Source organism: Stenella coeruleoalba, assembly GCF_951394435.1.
Source record: "Stenella coeruleoalba genome assembly, chromosome: 16".
Classification (NCBI taxonomy): Eukaryota; Metazoa; Chordata; class Mammalia; order Artiodactyla; family Delphinidae; genus Stenella; species Stenella coeruleoalba.
The window spans coordinates 52,353,963-52,373,323 of NC_137162.1; the positions used below are offsets into that span (position 1 = coordinate 52,353,963).

General features: G+C 39.6%; 2 protein-coding genes across 10 annotated transcripts in view; one reads left to right on the forward strand and one right to left on the reverse strand.

The window, feature by feature from the left end:
* Positions 1–12,653, forward strand: part of LOC307175142 (uncharacterized protein) — a gene marked incomplete at its 5' end in the record, with an annotated part of 82,545 nt that extends 69,892 nt beyond the window's left edge. Inside the window, 2 exons of the mRNA XM_079900010.1 lie at positions 9,714–9,830; positions 11,691–12,653. Coding sequence (XP_079756136.1) covers positions 9,714–9,830; positions 11,691–11,981 — 408 coding nt within the window. The 3' untranslated portion in view covers positions 11,982–12,653. The remainder of the gene's footprint in view (positions 1–9,713; positions 9,831–11,690) is intronic.
* The window catches only part of NRG3 (neuregulin 3), a 1,065,324-nt gene that overhangs the window by 892,396 nt on the left and 153,567 nt on the right, over positions 1–19,361 (reverse strand). The gene's annotated exons all lie outside the window — the stretch shown is intronic.

The window sequence follows — 19,361 nt, forward strand, 5'->3', positions numbered from 1 at the left end:
TGGCAGACACATGCATGACATTTTGTCCTTCCTAAAATCAGTTGACATGCAATGTTTTACCTGTTAACTCTAAATGAGGCACCATAACACTGAGTTTTCAAGCAAATCTGTTCCTTATTGGGTATGTCTGAAGGCCATACTTCCCTATTTAGAAAGGCTTTTAGAAACTTCATTGGTGGTCCAGTGGCTAAGACTCGGTGCTCCCAATGTAGGGGGCCTGGGTTCAATCCCTGGTCAGGGAACTAGATCCCACATGCCTCAACTAAGAGTTCACATGCTGCAACTAAAGATCCCGTGTGCTGCAACTAAGGATCCTGCCTGCCTCAACAGAGATCCTGCACGTGGCAATGAAGATCCCGTGTGCCGCAAGTAAGACCCGGTACAGTGAAAGAAAGAAAGAGAAGGAGAAAGAGGGAAAGAGAGAGAGGGAGGGAGAGAAAGAGAGAGAGAGAAAAAAAGGAAGAAAGAAAGAAAGATAGAGAGGGAGGGAGGGAGGGAGGAAGGAAGGAAGGAAGGAAGGAAGGAAGGAAGGAAGGAAGGGAGAAAAGGGCTTTTGGAACAAGTTGACAGGCATGAGCCTCAGCTTTCTTCCAAATATACCTAAAAATGCTAAGATATGCTGAGGCAAGGGGAAGAAATTTTTAAATCTGACATTTTCTCTTTCTGACAGCATTGCGCTAATGTAGTGAGCAGAATGTGGACTTGAACGCCTAGCCTGACCCTTCCTAGCGTGTGACGATAGGCAAATTGTTTTACTCTGTCCATGCATCTGTTAGAATTTTCTCTCTTATTCTTTAGAGAGCCTGCCACTGCACTTTTTATCTGCTAAACTTTCTAAACTTGGGTTGACTTGAAGAATGCATGTATTGTAATAGTTTGCTAACCAGGTTGAAGACAGACATATATGTAGGTACCTAGGGAGAGGTTTTAAATCAGGTGAAATCCAGTCCCTACAGATCAGAAAGAAAAATATCATGAAAGATTTTATATCTATCTATCTATGTGAACGTATATATGTACATATGTATGTATCTGTGTATGTACACAGATATATCTAATATGTGTGTTTGTGCATGCATGTGTTTGTGTACAGATGTATGTATATTTATGTATATTGTATATGTATACATATGCATGTATGTGTATGCATATTCGAAAATACTCAAAGTTCCTATGTCAGAACTGTATTGTTGGAAAATGGTGGTGAAACTTATGCATGTGGAAAACGACTTCCTGAGTTTAAAGACATTTTAAAATGTATGCATTCAGAGACATTTAAGTAGAAATATCTATGGCAGATTAACATATTCACCTAAAACCTTACCATCTTTTATTTCTATAGTGAGAAATGTTTGGAGAACAGATAGACCTAGGTGTGAATCCTGCCTTTCATCCTCACTAACTTTGTACTGTGGCATAGTATTTAATCTTCATGGGCTTAATCAGTAAACACCCACTTCCAAAAATTGTATCTGGGTTATTTCACACAATTTGTGGCATCATTGGGGACTCAGGGAATACTTGCTTCCCATTTCCCTAAAAGAGGATTGGAACGTATGGAGAGGGGTTGGTCAGGTGAGTGGGCATGGGAGATATTAGTAGAGACCATCAGGAGAAAAGATGGGGAACTCAGAGGTGAGCCTGCTGAAAGCATACTGTTTCCAGTCTTCCTGAAGGCAGGAACACCTCCCTCCATGAATTAAGGCTAATTCCACGGCAAGGATTTCTGAGCCTGTCTCAAGGCAGCTGATGGAAATTTGGAACAGACAAGTGAGGCTCAGTAGAAAGTCATGACGGGTTCATTGTTCTGCAAAACTCTGGGATCCCAAGAGAATACAGAGGAACTCTCATGCCTCAGAAATTAATGATTGCATTCTGTTAATCACCAGCCTAACTTGCCACTGAAACTGTAAAATGCCACATTTCCCTAGAGCTGGAGCTATATACACCAGTGCCATTTCCATAATATTTAACACTATTCCTAGTGCAGGACTATAAATTCCGCCCACAATTATTTGGCTCCTATTTGATAAGTGAATAGTCCCTGATACTGGAATCGAATTTCATGGCTAATAAGCTCTCTGATTACTAGAAATTTTCAGTATTTAATTTAAAAAATGTTGCTTAGCCAAGACAGTCATTATTTTCTAATGGAAGTTGGATCATTTCGCAACATCCTTTCCTGCTACTGCTGGGGCATTGGCAGCGCTAATCATCACTCACAAATGGGTTGCCTTGCACTGGAATTTGGTTGTACGATACAAGTAATGAGAAATTTTCCAGGAATTTTAAGCTGCACAACACATTATCCTCTTTATATAATATATTCGGTGTATCTTCTGGGATTAGGTAAATTTGGTGTCTTGGAAAATATTATCAGAATACACTATTTTACAAAAATATACAACTGTGCAAGGTTTCCATAGATTTGCTCAGCATGCTCTTCTGAATTCAAGGGGATTTAGTTTCTTCATAAAACAACCTGAGAATAGAATATGTGGCCTCCATCTTCCTCACTAGGCCAGTGTTGGCCAAGAAGCAGGAGCGGGATTATTAGGGAGTGAGAACACGGAAAAGAGGGTATTAGAAACCAGACTGACCAGCTGGGGGAGACAGGAGAGGGATACGTGTCAAGTTTCAAGGTGAAGGGAAGATGGAAAGACCAAAAAAATCTCAGATGGTGGTCACAGGAGCAAATGGATGAGGGAGAGAGCATGGGTCACTGTGCTCAGCTAACAGCAAGCATCTGGACAGAAGTTCCTTCTATGCAGGACATGCAGCTTTCAGTGAGGCCAAATTAGCTCCCTCCAGGCTTGGCAAATAAAATTGTGCATGGCTACTTGAAAAAAAACTAAACAAAAATCATGGGTTCTGGGTTCCAGTAGTCTGAACTTGACTCCTATTGCTATGATCTTTGTCATTTTTGTTGAGTTACATAACTTCTCCAAGCATTCACGTCTGCAAAATGGGTATAATAGTAATACATACCATCAGAGGGCTGCAGTGATGATTAAATGAGACACCATATAATTAAGGGTTAGCATTTTGCCTGGCAAAGTATTAATTATATACACTATTATCATGTGAAATTATGTATGGACAATATAAGAATATGATAAGGAAAAGGTGATTTAAAGATGAGCATTATAAAATAAGCTTGGACTGCATTTTTCAAAACAACGTTCACAAATATAAGTAATTCAGAATGCACAGGATTCTAAGGCTTGCCTGGTAGTGTGGTGTTAAGAATCCGCCTGCCAAGGCAAGGGACACAGGTTCCAGCCCTGGTCCGGGAAGATCTCACATGCAGAGCAACTAAGCCTGTGCGCCACAGCTACTGAGCCTGCGATCTATAGCCTGCGAGCCACAACTACTACGCCCGCATGCCTAGAGCCCGTGCTCCGCAACAAGAGAAGCCACAACGAGAAGCCCGCGCAACGTAACGAAGAGTAGTCCCCGCTCACTGCCAACTAGAGAAAGCCCGCGCACGGCAACGAAGACTCAACGCAGTCAAAAATAAAATAAGTAAAATAAATAAATTTTTAAAAAATATAACAACAACAAAAAAGAATGTATAGGACTCTGCATATTGGGTATGCTTTCACTCTATCAAAGTTTGATTTTTTTAAGCAACTAATGAAGAGTTAAATCACTTGGATATCCCATAATGAATAAGATCAATATTTTAAGATTTTACTAGGTGTTAGATTGTTAATTACAAAAGAGTTTTGAGATTTTTTTTGTTTTATACTGTTCTCCCTCTCTGGCTCTCTCTCTCTCTCGCTCTCTCTACCACCGCCTTCACTGAGATTCCTTTCCATTATTTCAGAGGCACTTATGAGCACATCTCTGTGCCATAAAGACCCAACTCTTCTTGAGTTGATTTGTCTAGGAGTATTCACAACACAGAATATCTATGTCATATTTACTGTTTGCCAAATTCTTGCACTTTCACTTTTCCCCTTAATTCTCACAACTCTGTAAAGTATGTATGAGGCAGATGCCATCAATCCTCCAGTTAAAAGAAGAGGAAACTGTGCTTCACCAAATTTAAGTGCTGTACGGAAACTTACACTGTGAACTGGGTCCAGAGGGAGACGCCTACTGAATGCCTCTCAGTACTGCAGGTGTTCCTAAAAGATCATGCCGTTGCTATTAGGCCTGTTTAAAAGACTCATGTGCTTGAAAACTGGTTAAATAATGTAAACAAGGAAGGGAGAAAAGAGAGAATGTTTTTCCTGCCTTGGGTCAGGGGCAAGATAAGCTTCTCCTACAGGATTCGTTTGGTGGAATGCATCGTGTGCATACATCTGAGACAATGCAGGTGCCTGGGGATGGTTATAGCTCAACCCTGTGGCCCTGGTGCCATGGAGACCAAACTCCAATCTGCTGAGCTCCACATTCTGCCCTGATGGAGCTGGGCATCGTGCCCGAAGTACAGAGGATCCTCATGCCCTGACTTTTTGGCCAGCCCCTGTGCCAGGGGGCTGTCTGGCAGTGCTGGACCCACTGATCGCTCTCTGGAGTGGAGCCAGGGCCTGCGAGGCAGTCTGACTCCATCCAGAGGTTTCTCTACCAGACGGACGACTGCTGTCTGTGACCTGCCAAGGTGGCGGGGTGGGGGGGAAGGGGGGGGTAGGGGGCTGGTTCTCAAGTCAGTGTGACTAAAAATATATTCTGTCTGATTCAGAGGGGCATTGTCAACTTGGGATTCAAAGTAAGTGAGGAGTCCTGTGGCCTCAGTGCAACAGAAACTGTGCTCATGATTACAAATTAGAACCCAATTCACCTCACATTGATTAGTAAAACAGCTCGTTAATAATCCGATCACCTTGATAGTGAATCTGGCTAATGACGTGGGGTAGCTACAGTACGTCACTACCCCAAGATCCGTTGGCTAAACAGTGACACTGAGATTAGCGCTGCTGTCACACTCTTTCCCTCTCTATCCAAAAACAAAAAGCAAACACACGTTGCAGGGAGGAGAAAGGGGGAATGAGCCTTTACTGATAGATGTAAAAACATATGGAGAGTTGCTGTTCATTGGGTACAGAGTTTCAGTCATGCAAGATGAAAGAGTTCTGGAGATCCACTATACAATTGTCACTGTGCTTATAGTTAATGACACTGCACTATACCCTTAAATTTTTGTTAGGATGGTAGATATCATTTTATGTGCTATTTACCACAATAAAAAAAAATGGTGGATGATCTTCTACAGGAAAGAAAGGCATGTTGATTTTAGCATCATACAGAACAAATCATGGGTCTTAAGTCATAAAGGCTTAGCTTTGAATGCCAGGCCAATCCCTTACAACGAAAAACTTATTTTATCTCCCTGAGCTTGGTTTCCTCATCTGTGAATTGGGGATAATAACCCATGCCTTTCAGGGCTGTTAGGAAGATTAAATGAGATAGCAATTAGGAAAGCATACAGCCTAACACTTGCCCTAGAAGAGGCACCCTTCAAGTTTAATGTTCTTCCCTTTATCACCACAGATTTTTTTTATGCTAGCATGTTTATCTAATTTAAAGTGAGGTATAGCTCTGATATAATGGCCTAAAGTGCAAGTCAACCTTTTAAGTTAAATGCAGTTCTTGCCAGAAATTCCCTCATGATAATTACCTTCTCTTGTTTCTTAAAAGCTCTTGTGAGTGGACCCAGATCACTCCAAAGTCCATTCCCACCCATGATTCTACTGCTGGGAATCAAAATAATAGACAACAAGGAACAGCCCCAGACTCCACTGCAGAAAGAGCAGATGCATGTTGTCGCTCTTTACACATGCGCAACTGCATAAGCAGCCTGGGAATGCAGATGATTGTCTCAACAATATATACTGTAAAACCTCAATTTCATGTGGAAAAATTTAGGTCACTCAATCTATGTGTCAGGAAGTCTTTTAACTATGACACATGGTAATTAATAAAACAACTGTCAATCACTTTATTCAGCACAATAAGTTGTACACTGTGGAACGCCACCCTAAAGATGCCATAAATCACACTTCAGGATAGTATGAAGGAAATAATTGACCCTTTACCTATCCACAAAAAGAATCCAAAAGAACCCACGACAAAATTTGCCCCCAATCTCTAGGTACCAATTTTTGACTTATTCCTTAAATAGATGAGAAATACTTTTCCAACAATTGATAGGAAATATTTAAATAGATAACTCGTATATGGTGACATATTTTCAGAAAGAATAGTGATGCCACTGTATTAAAGAGAATGAACATTCAAATCCTGAATTGATTTTAATAAGATGCCTGGGCTACAGTTTAGCATAGCAACAGTGCTAAAAATAAGCAATGAGGATACAATTTTTCTACTTTCATTAGAGAAAACACAATGCATGCCCAAAGATACTCACAAGGAATAAATATACTGTGAAGAAGAAAATAAGAGCAAAGAAACCACAGGGTATATCTCTGCCTTCCAGCTTCAGAACATAGGGAATTAAAATAAATCTATGTTTTAATATGTTTTCCTGAATACCACAGGCATTGACACAAATCTGTTCATTCCTCTTGCATCACTTTAGCGATAGAGTAAGATTGATGCATCTGACCCCAGGTCAGTCCTCACTCCCTGGGACCCTGAAGCTGCAGTGAATTTGGGAAAGCTTGTTGAGTGAGTCTGGATGGAAAACACACGTACAAGCTGTTCAAACTACAGGGCAGCAGGATAAAGAAAATCAAACCCACTGTATATAATGTAAACTCTATTCAGGACCATGGACGGCACTTATTAAAATAAATTCAGCTTAAGTCTGTGCTATAGAGACAATGTCTTTGGTTTTTAGAGAACACAGGTAAAACTGAGGTGACTTCTCTGAGGAACTCGGTATAGACAGAGGTCTCCTGTGCTGAGTTTTAGTCCGCTGGGCTTAGGCAGGATGCTGGACCCTTGCAGGGTGCTCTGGAGGCTCCCAACAGGACAAGCAAGGGCCTCTGTCATCACTGAGCTCACAGTCCAATTGGCAGAGATAAAGAAAACCAAAAAACATGGTAGGGAGGAGTGAGCTTTAAACGAAATCATGAAGAATTTAAAGAAAGTGGTGACTAAAGAGGAAGTAAAATGCAGAAAGTAAGAAAGAATGATGAGCAAATGCAGATAAGGGCATAGACGTGTTCCAGGGAAGGGCTGGGGGGAGCTAACATTTTCTACAGCTGTTTCCACAAGTCAGGTGCACTCACCGTCTCCCTTATCCTCACCTCAGCCCTATGAAACCAGGGTCATTATTCTTATTTTAGATATAAGGAAAATAAAACTGAAATAAATTAAGTAGTTTGCTTCAGGTCATGCAAGTGGAAATTGACACAACTCAAATTCTACCTCATTCAAAGTCAAGGCGCCGTCTACTGCTCTCTGCCCCTTTGCAGGAAGTATCCTGTGGTTTCCACAACACGTCTACTGTTTCAAAAATACATATGCAAACATATACATTAAAATAGGAATCCACTGGGGCTTCCCTGGTGGCGCAGTGGTTGAGAGTCCGCCTGCCAATGCAGGGGACACGGGTTCGTGCCCCGGTCCGGGAAGATCCCACATGCCGCGGAGCGGCTGGGTCCATTGAGCCATGGCCACTGAGCCTGCGCGCCCGGAGCCTGCGCTCCGCAACAGGAGAGGCCACAGCAGTGAGAGGCCCGCGTACCGCAAAAAAAAAAAAAGGAATCCACTGAAATAAGGATTCTGGAAAACCACAATTCTGTGTGCATATTTCTGAGATGTAAGGACCTTTATATATAGGCACTGTGATTATAGTATCTGCCTATTCATTCTAGGCTCAATGCTTAGTTAATTAAAAAGAAGCACTAACAGGTTACAGATTCAGCTAATAAACGATTAGTTCCTCACATGCACAAGGGATTTGCAACATTATGGGACAGAGTAAAAAGTCCAAGAGAAGGAACTAGCTCTTGCTTCACTGCTTTTGCCATACTGTCATAATACTAAAAGAGTACAGATTTTCTGACCACCTACCTCAAATCATTTCTCATGTAGCTTATTCTTACACAAAATCGTCTAATTTTGCAAATCCATTACTATAATGTTAAACGATCTATGATTTTAAAATCTCTGACATGTGGTTAAGCAATAGTAAGGAGAATACATTTTACAAATATAAATTGAGGTTCGAAAGATATAAAGGACTTTCCTGAGATGAAACAGTAAGGCAACAGGAAGGTCAGATAAACAGAGTTTAATTTATTAATAATAGGAGATGCACTGTGCTCAAAGGGAAATCTAGAGGTGACTGGCCTCACTCAAACGCCTGCTGCACTGTAGAGGATGACAAATGCTTGCTTATCACACATGTGCTCTTATACTCTCCACTCAAGCATACATCCATCAGTTCTTCACTCAGTCATTCACTCATTCATTCATTCATTCTGTAAACATCTTATAAAATTTGTCTATGTGCCAAATACTGTGAAAATAAAAAAATAAGATATAGTTCTAGTCTTAAGAGAAATTGAAAGTGACACTAAACATTGAATTATAATGCCACATAGTAAACACAGTATTTGTTATTCACAAGATATTTTGAGAGGTAGAGGAAAACTTAAAACCAGGTAGAAGGCATCAGGGAAGGCTTCCTAAGGTACATGCATGAAATTAATCTTAATGGAATAAATACTAGTTATGCAAGAGTAGAAAACTATAGTGGGAAAAATCTGTGCTTCAGGGGAAAACTGCATTGTCTATAGCATACACTTTGAGGTTATCTCATTCTAACCTTGCATCAGGCTATTTTACAACTCTGTAAATTGTAGATAACTGACAGCAATGCAAAATAATTTCTGCCTATAGACATGCAACATTCTGTCTCATGGAGTTTCAATTGACTTCCCTCTTCCACCATAGAAGAGGCCAGTACACCTGCTTTCAATATTCCTGACCTATAATTATGTCTGTTCTTTGGATTCTCCTTAGAACTCGTTTATAGCATCTTACTGGTTCCCTCGTTAATGAGCTAAATTGAATTTTTAATATGGCATCATTTTATATGTGCATGAGGGTCATGATTTTGCTTGTTTTTGAAAATGATTTTTTAACGAATATTCCATAGTAAAGATATCATGAGAACAAATGAGTGTCTATAAGGAGCATCATGCACCCTGGGAACTACAGGGGCTTAGGTCTTGGAAAATAAAAGATGTTCCTGTTAATATGACTGAAATTTTATTCTCCCCTGCAAGCCAATGTAGTCTCCAAACTGTCAAAGAAAGAGATATCAGAACTAAGGCACAATGTGCTATTACCATCTACAAAATGTATTAAATGACTCTTTTTTTCTTACTCATGAAATAAGAACTATAGGGCTTCCCTGGTGGCACAGTGGTTGAGAGTCCGCCTGCCGATGCAGGGGACACGGGTTCGTGCCCCGGTCCGGGAAGATCCCACATGCCGCGGAGTGGCTGGGTCCGTGAGCCATGGCCGCTGGGCCTGCGCGTCCGGAGCCTGTGCTCCGCAACGGGAGAGGCCACAACAGTGAGAGGCCCGCGTACCGCAAAAAAAAAAAAAAAAAAAAAAAAAGGACTATAATGAGATAGTCCTCCCTAGACCTCAAGAACTGCGAGTGTCAAAAGTGATTTCAACTTACTTCAATTCTGCTTAAACTGTCATTATTCCAATCCAGTGAGAATACAGTCCTCAAATTTTTAATATTCTGAGTATTCATAATTAGAATTTTCTACTCTTAGGAAGAACAGAGATCTAGCTGTTCTCTCCACTGCATTTATGAAACAACACAGCAACACAAGACATTACCAACTGCAGCAGCATTAGAAAAAATTGGGAACAAAGAGGAGGTCGTAAAAGTAAAAAAAATTCCTTTTTATTTTGAAATATTTTAATCTATCTTTTCTAGTTAGAGTATCAAAGTTTTCTTCAATATTCTTAAAATACATGTTAAGCTCTCTTTCTTAGGGACCAAAATAACTTCTGATTGGTAGTCCATAATGAATGGAGTTTGCAGATCCATCCACAGAACAGTGTTATCTATTTCTTAAGTAGAAGCATAAAATTTAACATATATTTTTTTCAAAGCAGTGGTTGGAAATATGAAAGAGTCAAACGAGATGAAAGTCAAAATAGCCCAGTCATTCACTCCCCAAGACCACAGTCAGTATAGTGTGATTATGTATTAATGCTTGGGTCATAGATGTCCACCTCTCCCATCCAGGAACAACCACCTACCTACTCTTGAACAGCCCGTATGAGGGTTGTGCCCAAGGGATGGACTTAACACGTGACAAGACTACTGTGCGTTTCATGTTCCTGAAAATTAAGGGCCAAAGTTAGTCTTTTCCAAATGCTCCATCCACAGAGATGGCCAAAGTCTACATGGGGGGAAGGAAATGGCAAGGTCATACGCTTAAATGAAATGGACTTGAGGTGGTCAAGCAGCATACTATGAAAAATGAATAGGACTATAGTTCAGTGCCTGGAGAGAGCCGAAGAAATGGCAATGATCAAGAAGTTTATTTATTTATTTGATGCAGGAGCAGTGTCACTGCTATTACTGAGAATTGAGTTTAGTTACATATATGCCAGGCATTAAACACTTCCAAACATAGGATATCACGTGTTTTCAATTCCTCTTAGGAAAAAAAGAGGTAATTTTTAAAAATACAATAACATGTTAGTAATGTTTACTTATAAAACACATATAGACGTGAAATTACTTTCTATTTCTTTGATATGTGCAGTCACTTGGATAATCAAGTAATTTCTACCTGTATTACCTTGAAATTATTAGCAGTAACTAAGAATAAAGAGTTAGAATATTATTATTAAAGGTTGAAAGAGGCATAGCTAACTTGTAAAATATTAACCCTGACAGATGCTTTCTAGAGAGTGTCTACTGTGCAACACCCATTCGGATATTTAATTAAAATCCCTGGTCCACCTAACATGGGTCCGTGGGAATAACAGTGCTTCATTATCCACCATGACTCCACACTAATAGATGTGTGCACTCAATTGAAACAACTTTACCTAAAATAATGTGGCATTAAAGAGGTCTGATGAAACTGTATATTTAAATTGGACCACTCTGCCAGGATAGACACTTCAAAATGTTTTAGGGATGATGAATGTGGCTGGGAAAATGAAACTGGCTTTTCACTTAGGTGGAGATCCATGTTTTTCAGACTCTTAAAAAGAAATATTTGAACATATAGATATTAACTTTCATTTTGAAATCAGGTATTGTTGGGAGTTTCCTAAATTTCAAGAATTAATTTCTACCTTTACTTAAAATATAGTCTACTTCTAATCATGTTACTACTTTCCCGCTTAAAAGCCCTCAAGAAGGCCCCCCACACAAGATGAGTTGAGCTCAGAGCTCTGTAAGTTATATTCTAAACCTTCCTGGTTCTTGCACAAACCTATTTTTCCAAACTCATCTTCCATTTATTTCTTTTACATTCATTTTGTCCCTCCTTGCCCCCATTCCCCTAACTTGGCAGGTGGAGAATCCCCCTACCCTACAAGGTCCCACTCCAATTCCATATTCTACCTTATACTTTTTCCACTCCCTTCAGCCAGACTGCAAAGTTTCAAAACTCTGCACCTCACAACACCTAAAGGTAATTTGAGTAGTACCTGTTGTTTTTGATAACACAAACTAGTATTATTGCCTCACCTTAAATGTATATTAAAATGAATACTGTTAGTTCTTTTCAAGAAAAAGCTGCTCAGGAGGTGCCTACTGTCCCCATGATGGCTGCACCAGAGCCCCAGGAGCCTGGGAAGGGGAAGGTGGAATTAGAAGATCATGTGACATGGGAGTAGGAGGATTTATCTTGGTGACTTTAGGATGCTGGTTCCATTGTAGGTATAATTATGCAAAGCTAAGAATCCAGGAAAGACTTGCCATAGAAGGAATTAAAAACAAGATTTTATTTGAAAGTACCCACCTTGATCCTGAAAGAAAACAAACCAATGGCGGCGGCAGCAGCAGTTGAGTAGTCTTGAGCATAGAAAACCCAGATATAACTCACTTCAGTGTAAACAAAGCTGAGATCAACTACAGAAAGCATTTTATGTACCGTAAGGCTTTCAATCAAGTAAATAAAACATGTGTAAGTTGTCGTCTTTTTTACACGTGTATGAATATTTACAAACTTATTCTGGCCCTGTATCTACTGTCAGTATAGCACATAGTGGCCTCGTACTTAAAATAAACCTCGTATTTACCACACTTTAAAAAAAACAGAAGAAAAAGAAAAAGCTGCTTAATTCCAAAAGGGAAAATCAAATCCTGACAATGCCCTCCATTAACGTAGCAAATAGTTCCCTTGCTTTCTAGAGCAAGGTTTCGGTATAGATCAAGTTTTCTTCCTGAGGTATGTGTCAATTTCCTTTTAGTTTCCTTTCACTGATATTATTAGACTTGTATCTCCATGTTTCACCTGAAACACATATCCCATAGGCACCAACTCTCTCCCTCACTTGGATATAAGCCATAAAATCCAGAGCCACCTGTAAGCTGTGACCTAGGGGTTTGTACAGATTGTTTGTTCCATGTCTGTTTCCTGAAACAGACATCTCTCCCTTATTGTCAGCATTCACTGAACTCAATTATAATTATTGTTAACATTATTGCCACTTCCATTTTCTGTGATATTTCCTAAGGAAGCAAGCAAAGGTCTGGTGGAGCCAAACAGCTTCTATCTCGTTGGATAAGGCTCTCTTGTAATCTTTTTCTAAGGGACACCTTTGGCTACCTCCCAGAGACATCTTTCTTCCTGGAGAATAATTAGCCTCAAGGCAAGGATTTGAGTAAAGAACTGTTCTGCTTCTGTTCTGATCTCTGAACATACCTATGCCAATCAAGAAAGAGTAACTAGTATATTAGAAACTGTGTCAGAGTTCCCCAGTGATTTCAATCCAGGATTTATATCTGTGGGCTGTTTATTCAAAGAGAACATTCATCAGAGAGGTTGTTCGCCAACATGGGGGATGCTCTATTGTTTTCTGAGGTGATTCTTTAGTTCCCAAAGGCCAGTTATACCTCTTGAGATGGTAAAAGCCTCCTTCAGATAATTAAAGAAGCCCTTAGAAGTGCCAAAATGCCCCCAAAGTTTTAATTACCTCATTACACATGAACGGTAATTAATCATTTTGTAGAGTCTTAGGTGAAGGTTACCATCTTCACTGAGCGTTCCTGGGAACCCTCAAAGTGAGAGAATATCAATGCACAAATCAGAACATTCTCAACAACATCCATCAAAAAAACCCAACCTGTTTTTAGCTCCCAACTAGTGTGCTAGAAGATGTCTTTAATTGTATTTCTTTAATTAAAAAAGAAATTTATTTTACACACAATGAAATCTACTAATTACACACAATGAAATCTCTGAAGCTGGTCACCTCTGGAGGCTCCAGGAGACAATACAGCAAGGCAGGTAGAGATCACAGGAAATTTTGTACTGACAGCTTTGAATGGATCAGACTGACTAATCAGAAACATCTCAAGGAAGAGATAAGGTTATCATAAACCAGAACTATTTTTCTAAAACAAGAGAAGTAGGTGCAAGCTGACATTATATTTCTTATTTTGTTCTGACACAATCACATCTTCCAACCATCATATTGCAGGATAACTACAACCATTAATAGAAAAGTGATCATTTATTAATCCCTTACTACATGCCAAACACTTTATGTACATATGATTTAATTTAGCCCCAGCCACTACGGAAAACAGGTATTCTTACCTCTGTTTTACAAAGAAAGGAATGCTTGCTCAGAAAATTAACTAAGTTTCTCAACCTCACACAGCCAGCAGTGACAACAATGGGTTTCAAATGTAATTCTGTTGGGTTCTAATGACCTCTCCCTCAACTATCAAACTTCGCTGTCTCCAAGCAGACATGAGCACATTGTGATTGAGCTCCACATAAATCCTTATCTGGCGAACATATTTCTTAGTTTTTTTGTGCTTTTTAAAAGTGTAGTCAAAGTTCATACTATACTAACTCAGACTTCCCTTTTTTCCCACCAGAAAAGGCAGCCAGATATAGAAATGGGTTTCCACAACACCACGCACGAGGGCAAGGGCTTGTATAAGTAGAGATGGGTGCTGAACTTAAGAGTATAATGTTGCTGTGCATTATGGAACAGCCAAATCAGAGAACTCAAAAAGGTTTCCATCACCACATTTGAAGAGTGTTTTCCTATCCTTCACATCCATTCAATAAGCAACTACTAAGTACCTCATAAGTGGGGTTCATCCTGGCCAAGCAGGATGGAAATTTCAGGTTTGAAGAAGTGTTGGAATGAGAACTTTATATGTATTTTTTCTCACTCATTGTTGGAAATGAGATTATTGGAGAATAGAAGACAAATGCCACCATAATATGAGACTGTACGGTTTATTGATTAGGAATGCATTTGGATGCAAGTAACAGAAACTTTGACTCCAAATAAGGGTTTGTTTTTTCTCATATGACCAGAAGTCTGGAGGTAGGCAGAAACTCAGGGAAGACTGGGCATAATATGGTCTATTCTTCTTGTTCAGAAGATGACCCCTGAACAGCTGCAATTCTACACACTGCATCAGTATTTAAGGTAGGAAGGGAAAAAAAACCAGGAGGAGGCAGGAATATAGATTTCCATTTACCAAATGCCATTATCCTATGGCAAACCCAACTATAATGCCATTATCCTATGGCAAACCCGACTATAATGAAAGTTGAGAAAAATCTTTCCAAGCTATATAATAGAAGCTAGCCCAAAAGACTGAAGTTGACAACGGATATTGGACTGGACAACAAACAGAGTCCAGCATATATTGCTTCCACAACCCTAGTCTCAGAGCCTGGAGTCTGAGTACAGTCTCTGAATAACTTGGTTTCCTTCCTTCCTCCCTCCTACCTCCTGACTGTTCCTCTCTCCTTCTTTTGTCTCTCTCTCTCCTCTGGAAACCTTCTTTCAGTCATCCTCAATGTAGGTGGGCACAGATGCTTGGCTGGAGGCTCTAATAAGTCTATTGCATCGAAGACAGACTGCAATTCCCCCACACACTTATGGGCTCCAAAGCAGCACATCAGCTACATCAGTTCAAGTTCAATCTGATGGAGAGACTTGATGCCGGGATATGGAATTAATTTTGAATTCTGAAGTGAAAATCACTAAAATAAAAATGAGTAACGGAGCGCCAATATCCAAGCAGCATTTAAATACAGTGAAGTAGCTAATGTTTTCCTCGTATCATTCTTTAACACCCAGGAAGAAAATTCTCTGATTTGACAGAAATATCGTTTCTAAATTTTTGAGGAAGAGTTAAGTTAAATTCATCCTTTCAAACACAGTTAAAAAGTATTTCCCTGGAGATGAAATACAATGAATGCCATAATGGGCTAAAGTAGTCCATGCAAATAGCTCCCCCTAAAGTTGTGCAGGACACAGATGACCTCACTTCTCTCCAAAATGCTGGGGTAACTGAAGCCCATAATTTGAATCAAGGAATATTAATACATATTTAGCTTTTAGTAATATACCTTTTACTTTACACTTTGCTTAGCTTTCTAAAGCATATTTCTATTTAAAACACTGAATTCTGTATAAGGAGATAGCATTTAGGTAACTTCAACTGCTTGTATTAATTTTTTTAAGTACCATACCATTGAATACCCAAAAAGGACACCATAAAATTGAGTTGATATTTACAATAAAAGAATTTTATGTTATTCATTTATTCCTGTGAAAAGCAGCTTATTTAAATCACTAATCTGGGGTCTTCCCTGGTGGCACAGTGGTTGAGAACCTGCCTGCCGGTGCAGGAGACACGGATTTGATCCCTGGTCCGGGAAGATCCCACATGTCACAGAGCGGCTAGGCCTGTGAGCCACAACTACTGAGCCCACGTGCCTAGAGCCCGTGCTCTGCAACAAGAGATCCCCCGCAATGAGAAGCCCGTGCACTGCAACGAAGGGTAGCCCCCGCTCCCCGCGTAAGCCTGCGCATAGCAACGGAAACCAAAAATCAATCAATCGCTAACCTGCTCAGTGAATGAACAGAAATAATATCATAAAAGAACAGACTGATATCAGGATCAGAGAAATACTGTCATTAAAACAAGCAAACATATTCAAAAGTGAAAGGCCATGGAATAATACAGTTGATTTCCACATTTTTTTGCTTGGGAGTAGAAGCTCTTTTGCCTAGGAACAGATTTCAAAAATGCATGTTTAGTGCATTCTATTTTTTTGTAGCAAAACTTAAAATCATTATGAAAATTATGATAATATTCTTTACTATGCTTGTAAAAACTGTTCTCAATCATAGGCCTTGCTCTTTTCCAGAAATACTATACTGGAGATTGATTAGTTTATTTCTATCTATACCTCACCTCTCCCCCCAAAAGGACTTCTTGTTATCTTTGCCTTTGGAGAGGCCAAAAACCAAAATAAACACAAAAACAAAATATGAAAAGTTGGGGTTCATAAAAAAAATTTTAGGTTCACACACAAAATTTAACCAATAATGACACAAGAAATTATAGGTAAAGGAGTAAAAGTAAAACTAAACAACTGGAGCACACAAATAAGTTCCAAAACAGTCAATACTATCGCTGTGATTTGGCTTCAAATTTGGCTGCATTTTCAAGCAGCCAAGCAAAAGCTGCAACATGAACACAAATAGCAGAAGAAAGGAATCAAAACAGCACTTTTTCTAGCACCTAATTTTTAAAAATGCATCTTTCATGTATTAGAACATCAGTGTTAGAAGAAAACGGCCATACCAATATTTTCACAACAGATGCGTTACAATATTTCATAGGGTTCTTTCTTATAGTGGCCTTATAATAACAGCTCAATGGAGGTGATTTTGCAAGGGGTCATACCAGTGTGGTTCAAATAAGTGAGCTGTAGTAGCTCAGAGGACTGAGGATTCGTTGTTTTTTTTTTTTTTTTTTTTTTTTGCGGTACACGGGCCTCACTGTTCTGGCCTCTCCCGTTGCGGAGCACAGGCTCCAGACGCGCAGGCTCAGCGGCCATGTCTCACGGGCCAAGCCGCTCCGCAGCATGTGGGATCTTCCCGGACGGGGGCACAAACCTGTGACCCCTGCATCGGCAGGCGGACTCTCAACCACTGCGCCACCAGGGAAGCCCAGTCTGAGGATTCTTGTTTGTAGCAGAGATCCTAGTATAGTTAATATCACTATGAGGCTTTTTCATTTGCTTTGGAAAATAAAACACACACACACACACACACACACACACACACACACAAACAACTATTCCAATAAAGACTCCAAAAGAAGGATCATATGGAGTTAAATTCTCTTCATCCTCCTGTAAGGAGTTAATCACCTCCCGGAGCACAAGATTAAGCTGGGAACTACAGTGGTTTTCACCGCTATATGTGGGTGGGGGGTGTGTGTGTGTGTTATGTGTGTGTGTGTATGTGTGTGTGTATCTTTGTACAGATGACCAACTGATAGGGACTGGATGGTTGAGAGAGGCTGTCTAACTGCACAGGGCTGGATGCCAAAGCAGGGAGGAAAGATCTTGATGGTTCCATGTGATCCAAACCAGCTCACTGCTCAAAAAGGAAAACTACCTCAAATAAGTAACTACATAAACTAAATAACCCCCAGGAATAAGCTATCACCAAAGAAGAATTAGAAATTACCAATATGTTCATTAAACCATTTCTGATCCTCCAAGCAATCTAAGAAATACAAAATCCAACAAAAATGAAACACAATTTTTCACCTATCAATCTAAACAAGACTTAAAATCTTAACTTTGAATATTGCTGATGTTTCAGGCAACGGGCAAGCTCGTACCCTGCTAATGGAAACATAAGCTGAAAATACAAACTTTCAGTAAGGAAAATTTATAATAAATATGAAAAGCCTTAAAATATGTATGTCCTTTGACCGGCGTTTGTCTATTAAAAAAAAAACGACTTTGAGGCTTCCCTGGTGGCGCAGTGGTTGAGAGTCCGCCTGCCGATGCAGGGGACACGGGTTCGTGCCCTGGTCCAGGAGGATCCCACATGCTGTGGAGCGGCTGGGCCCGTGAGCCGTGGCCGCTGAGCCTGCACGTCCGGAGCCTGTGCTCCACAACGGAAGAGGCCACGGCGGTGAGAGGCCCGCGTACCGCAAAAACAAACAAACAAAAAAACGACTTTGAATGAATCATCGTGGAAGCATATAAACATATATTTTATATATATATATATATAGTTTATAAAAATACAATATTCTAAATTACCCATATATCCCAAAGTAGAATACTAGTTGAAAATTTTCAAAATACTATATATATCTTATATTTAATATTATAGTCAAATATATGGACAATGAGAAAAATCTGATGGGGTTCAAGTAATCCTAACTTTTTGTGTATGAAGTGCTCTGTATGTGCTAACTTTAATAATGAACAAGTATTGTAACTTCTAACATCAACAAAGTTCTTTAAGTTAACTTTTAAAAGCAAACCATAAAGTCAGAAATGGATTTTCCAATATTAATTTTTAAAATAAGGATACTTTTATTGAGTTAGCCTATTTGAAATGACATCATAAAAACTACTGGGACTAAAAATGGTTTACTTTCAGACACATCTGGATTTTTTTCAAGAGTGCTGGAAATTTCCTTGCAAAATATCTTTGTCAGACCCTTATAAGTCACAACATGTTCAATTGCTTCACGCAGCCCTGAACAGATTGAAAGATGCTGTGCTCCAGCCTCAGGCTGCTCAAAGAAGCTCCAAATTACAGTAATTACAAATTTAACCTCTCTTAAATAAAGAATTGGAATGATGAAGACTGTTTCATCTAATAGGCTTTGAGGGGAGACTGGAAGGGTTACAAATAAGATTCATCTTATACTCCTGAATAGCTGGATTTAATGTGAGAAAGGACTTAGCCACTTCTGAATTTTTTCCACATTGTTCAGATTAGAAAACCTTGGCCCAGACAGAGAAAGTGAATGACCACCTGGAGAGTCGAGGTCAGAGCTAAGACTGAACCCACTCTCTGGATGGCAGTCTAGAGCTCACTGCACACACTTGCATTCAGCTTCATTATCTGGGTTAATCCTCTTATATTTAATCCTTGCAACAACAGTTCCATAAGCACTTTCCAATAGAAATATAATGAGAACCACCTATGTAATTTTAAATTTTCTGGTAGCCATATTAAAACAACGAAAGAGACACAGGTGAAATCAATTTTAATAATATGTTTTATTCCCCCCAGTATGTAAAAGTACTATCATTTCAAACTGAATTCAATATAAATATGAAGAAAGTCTGCATCCTTTTTTGGGTGGGGAGGGCATCAAGTCTTCGAATGACAGTGTGGTTTTTAAAATTACAGTGTGTCTT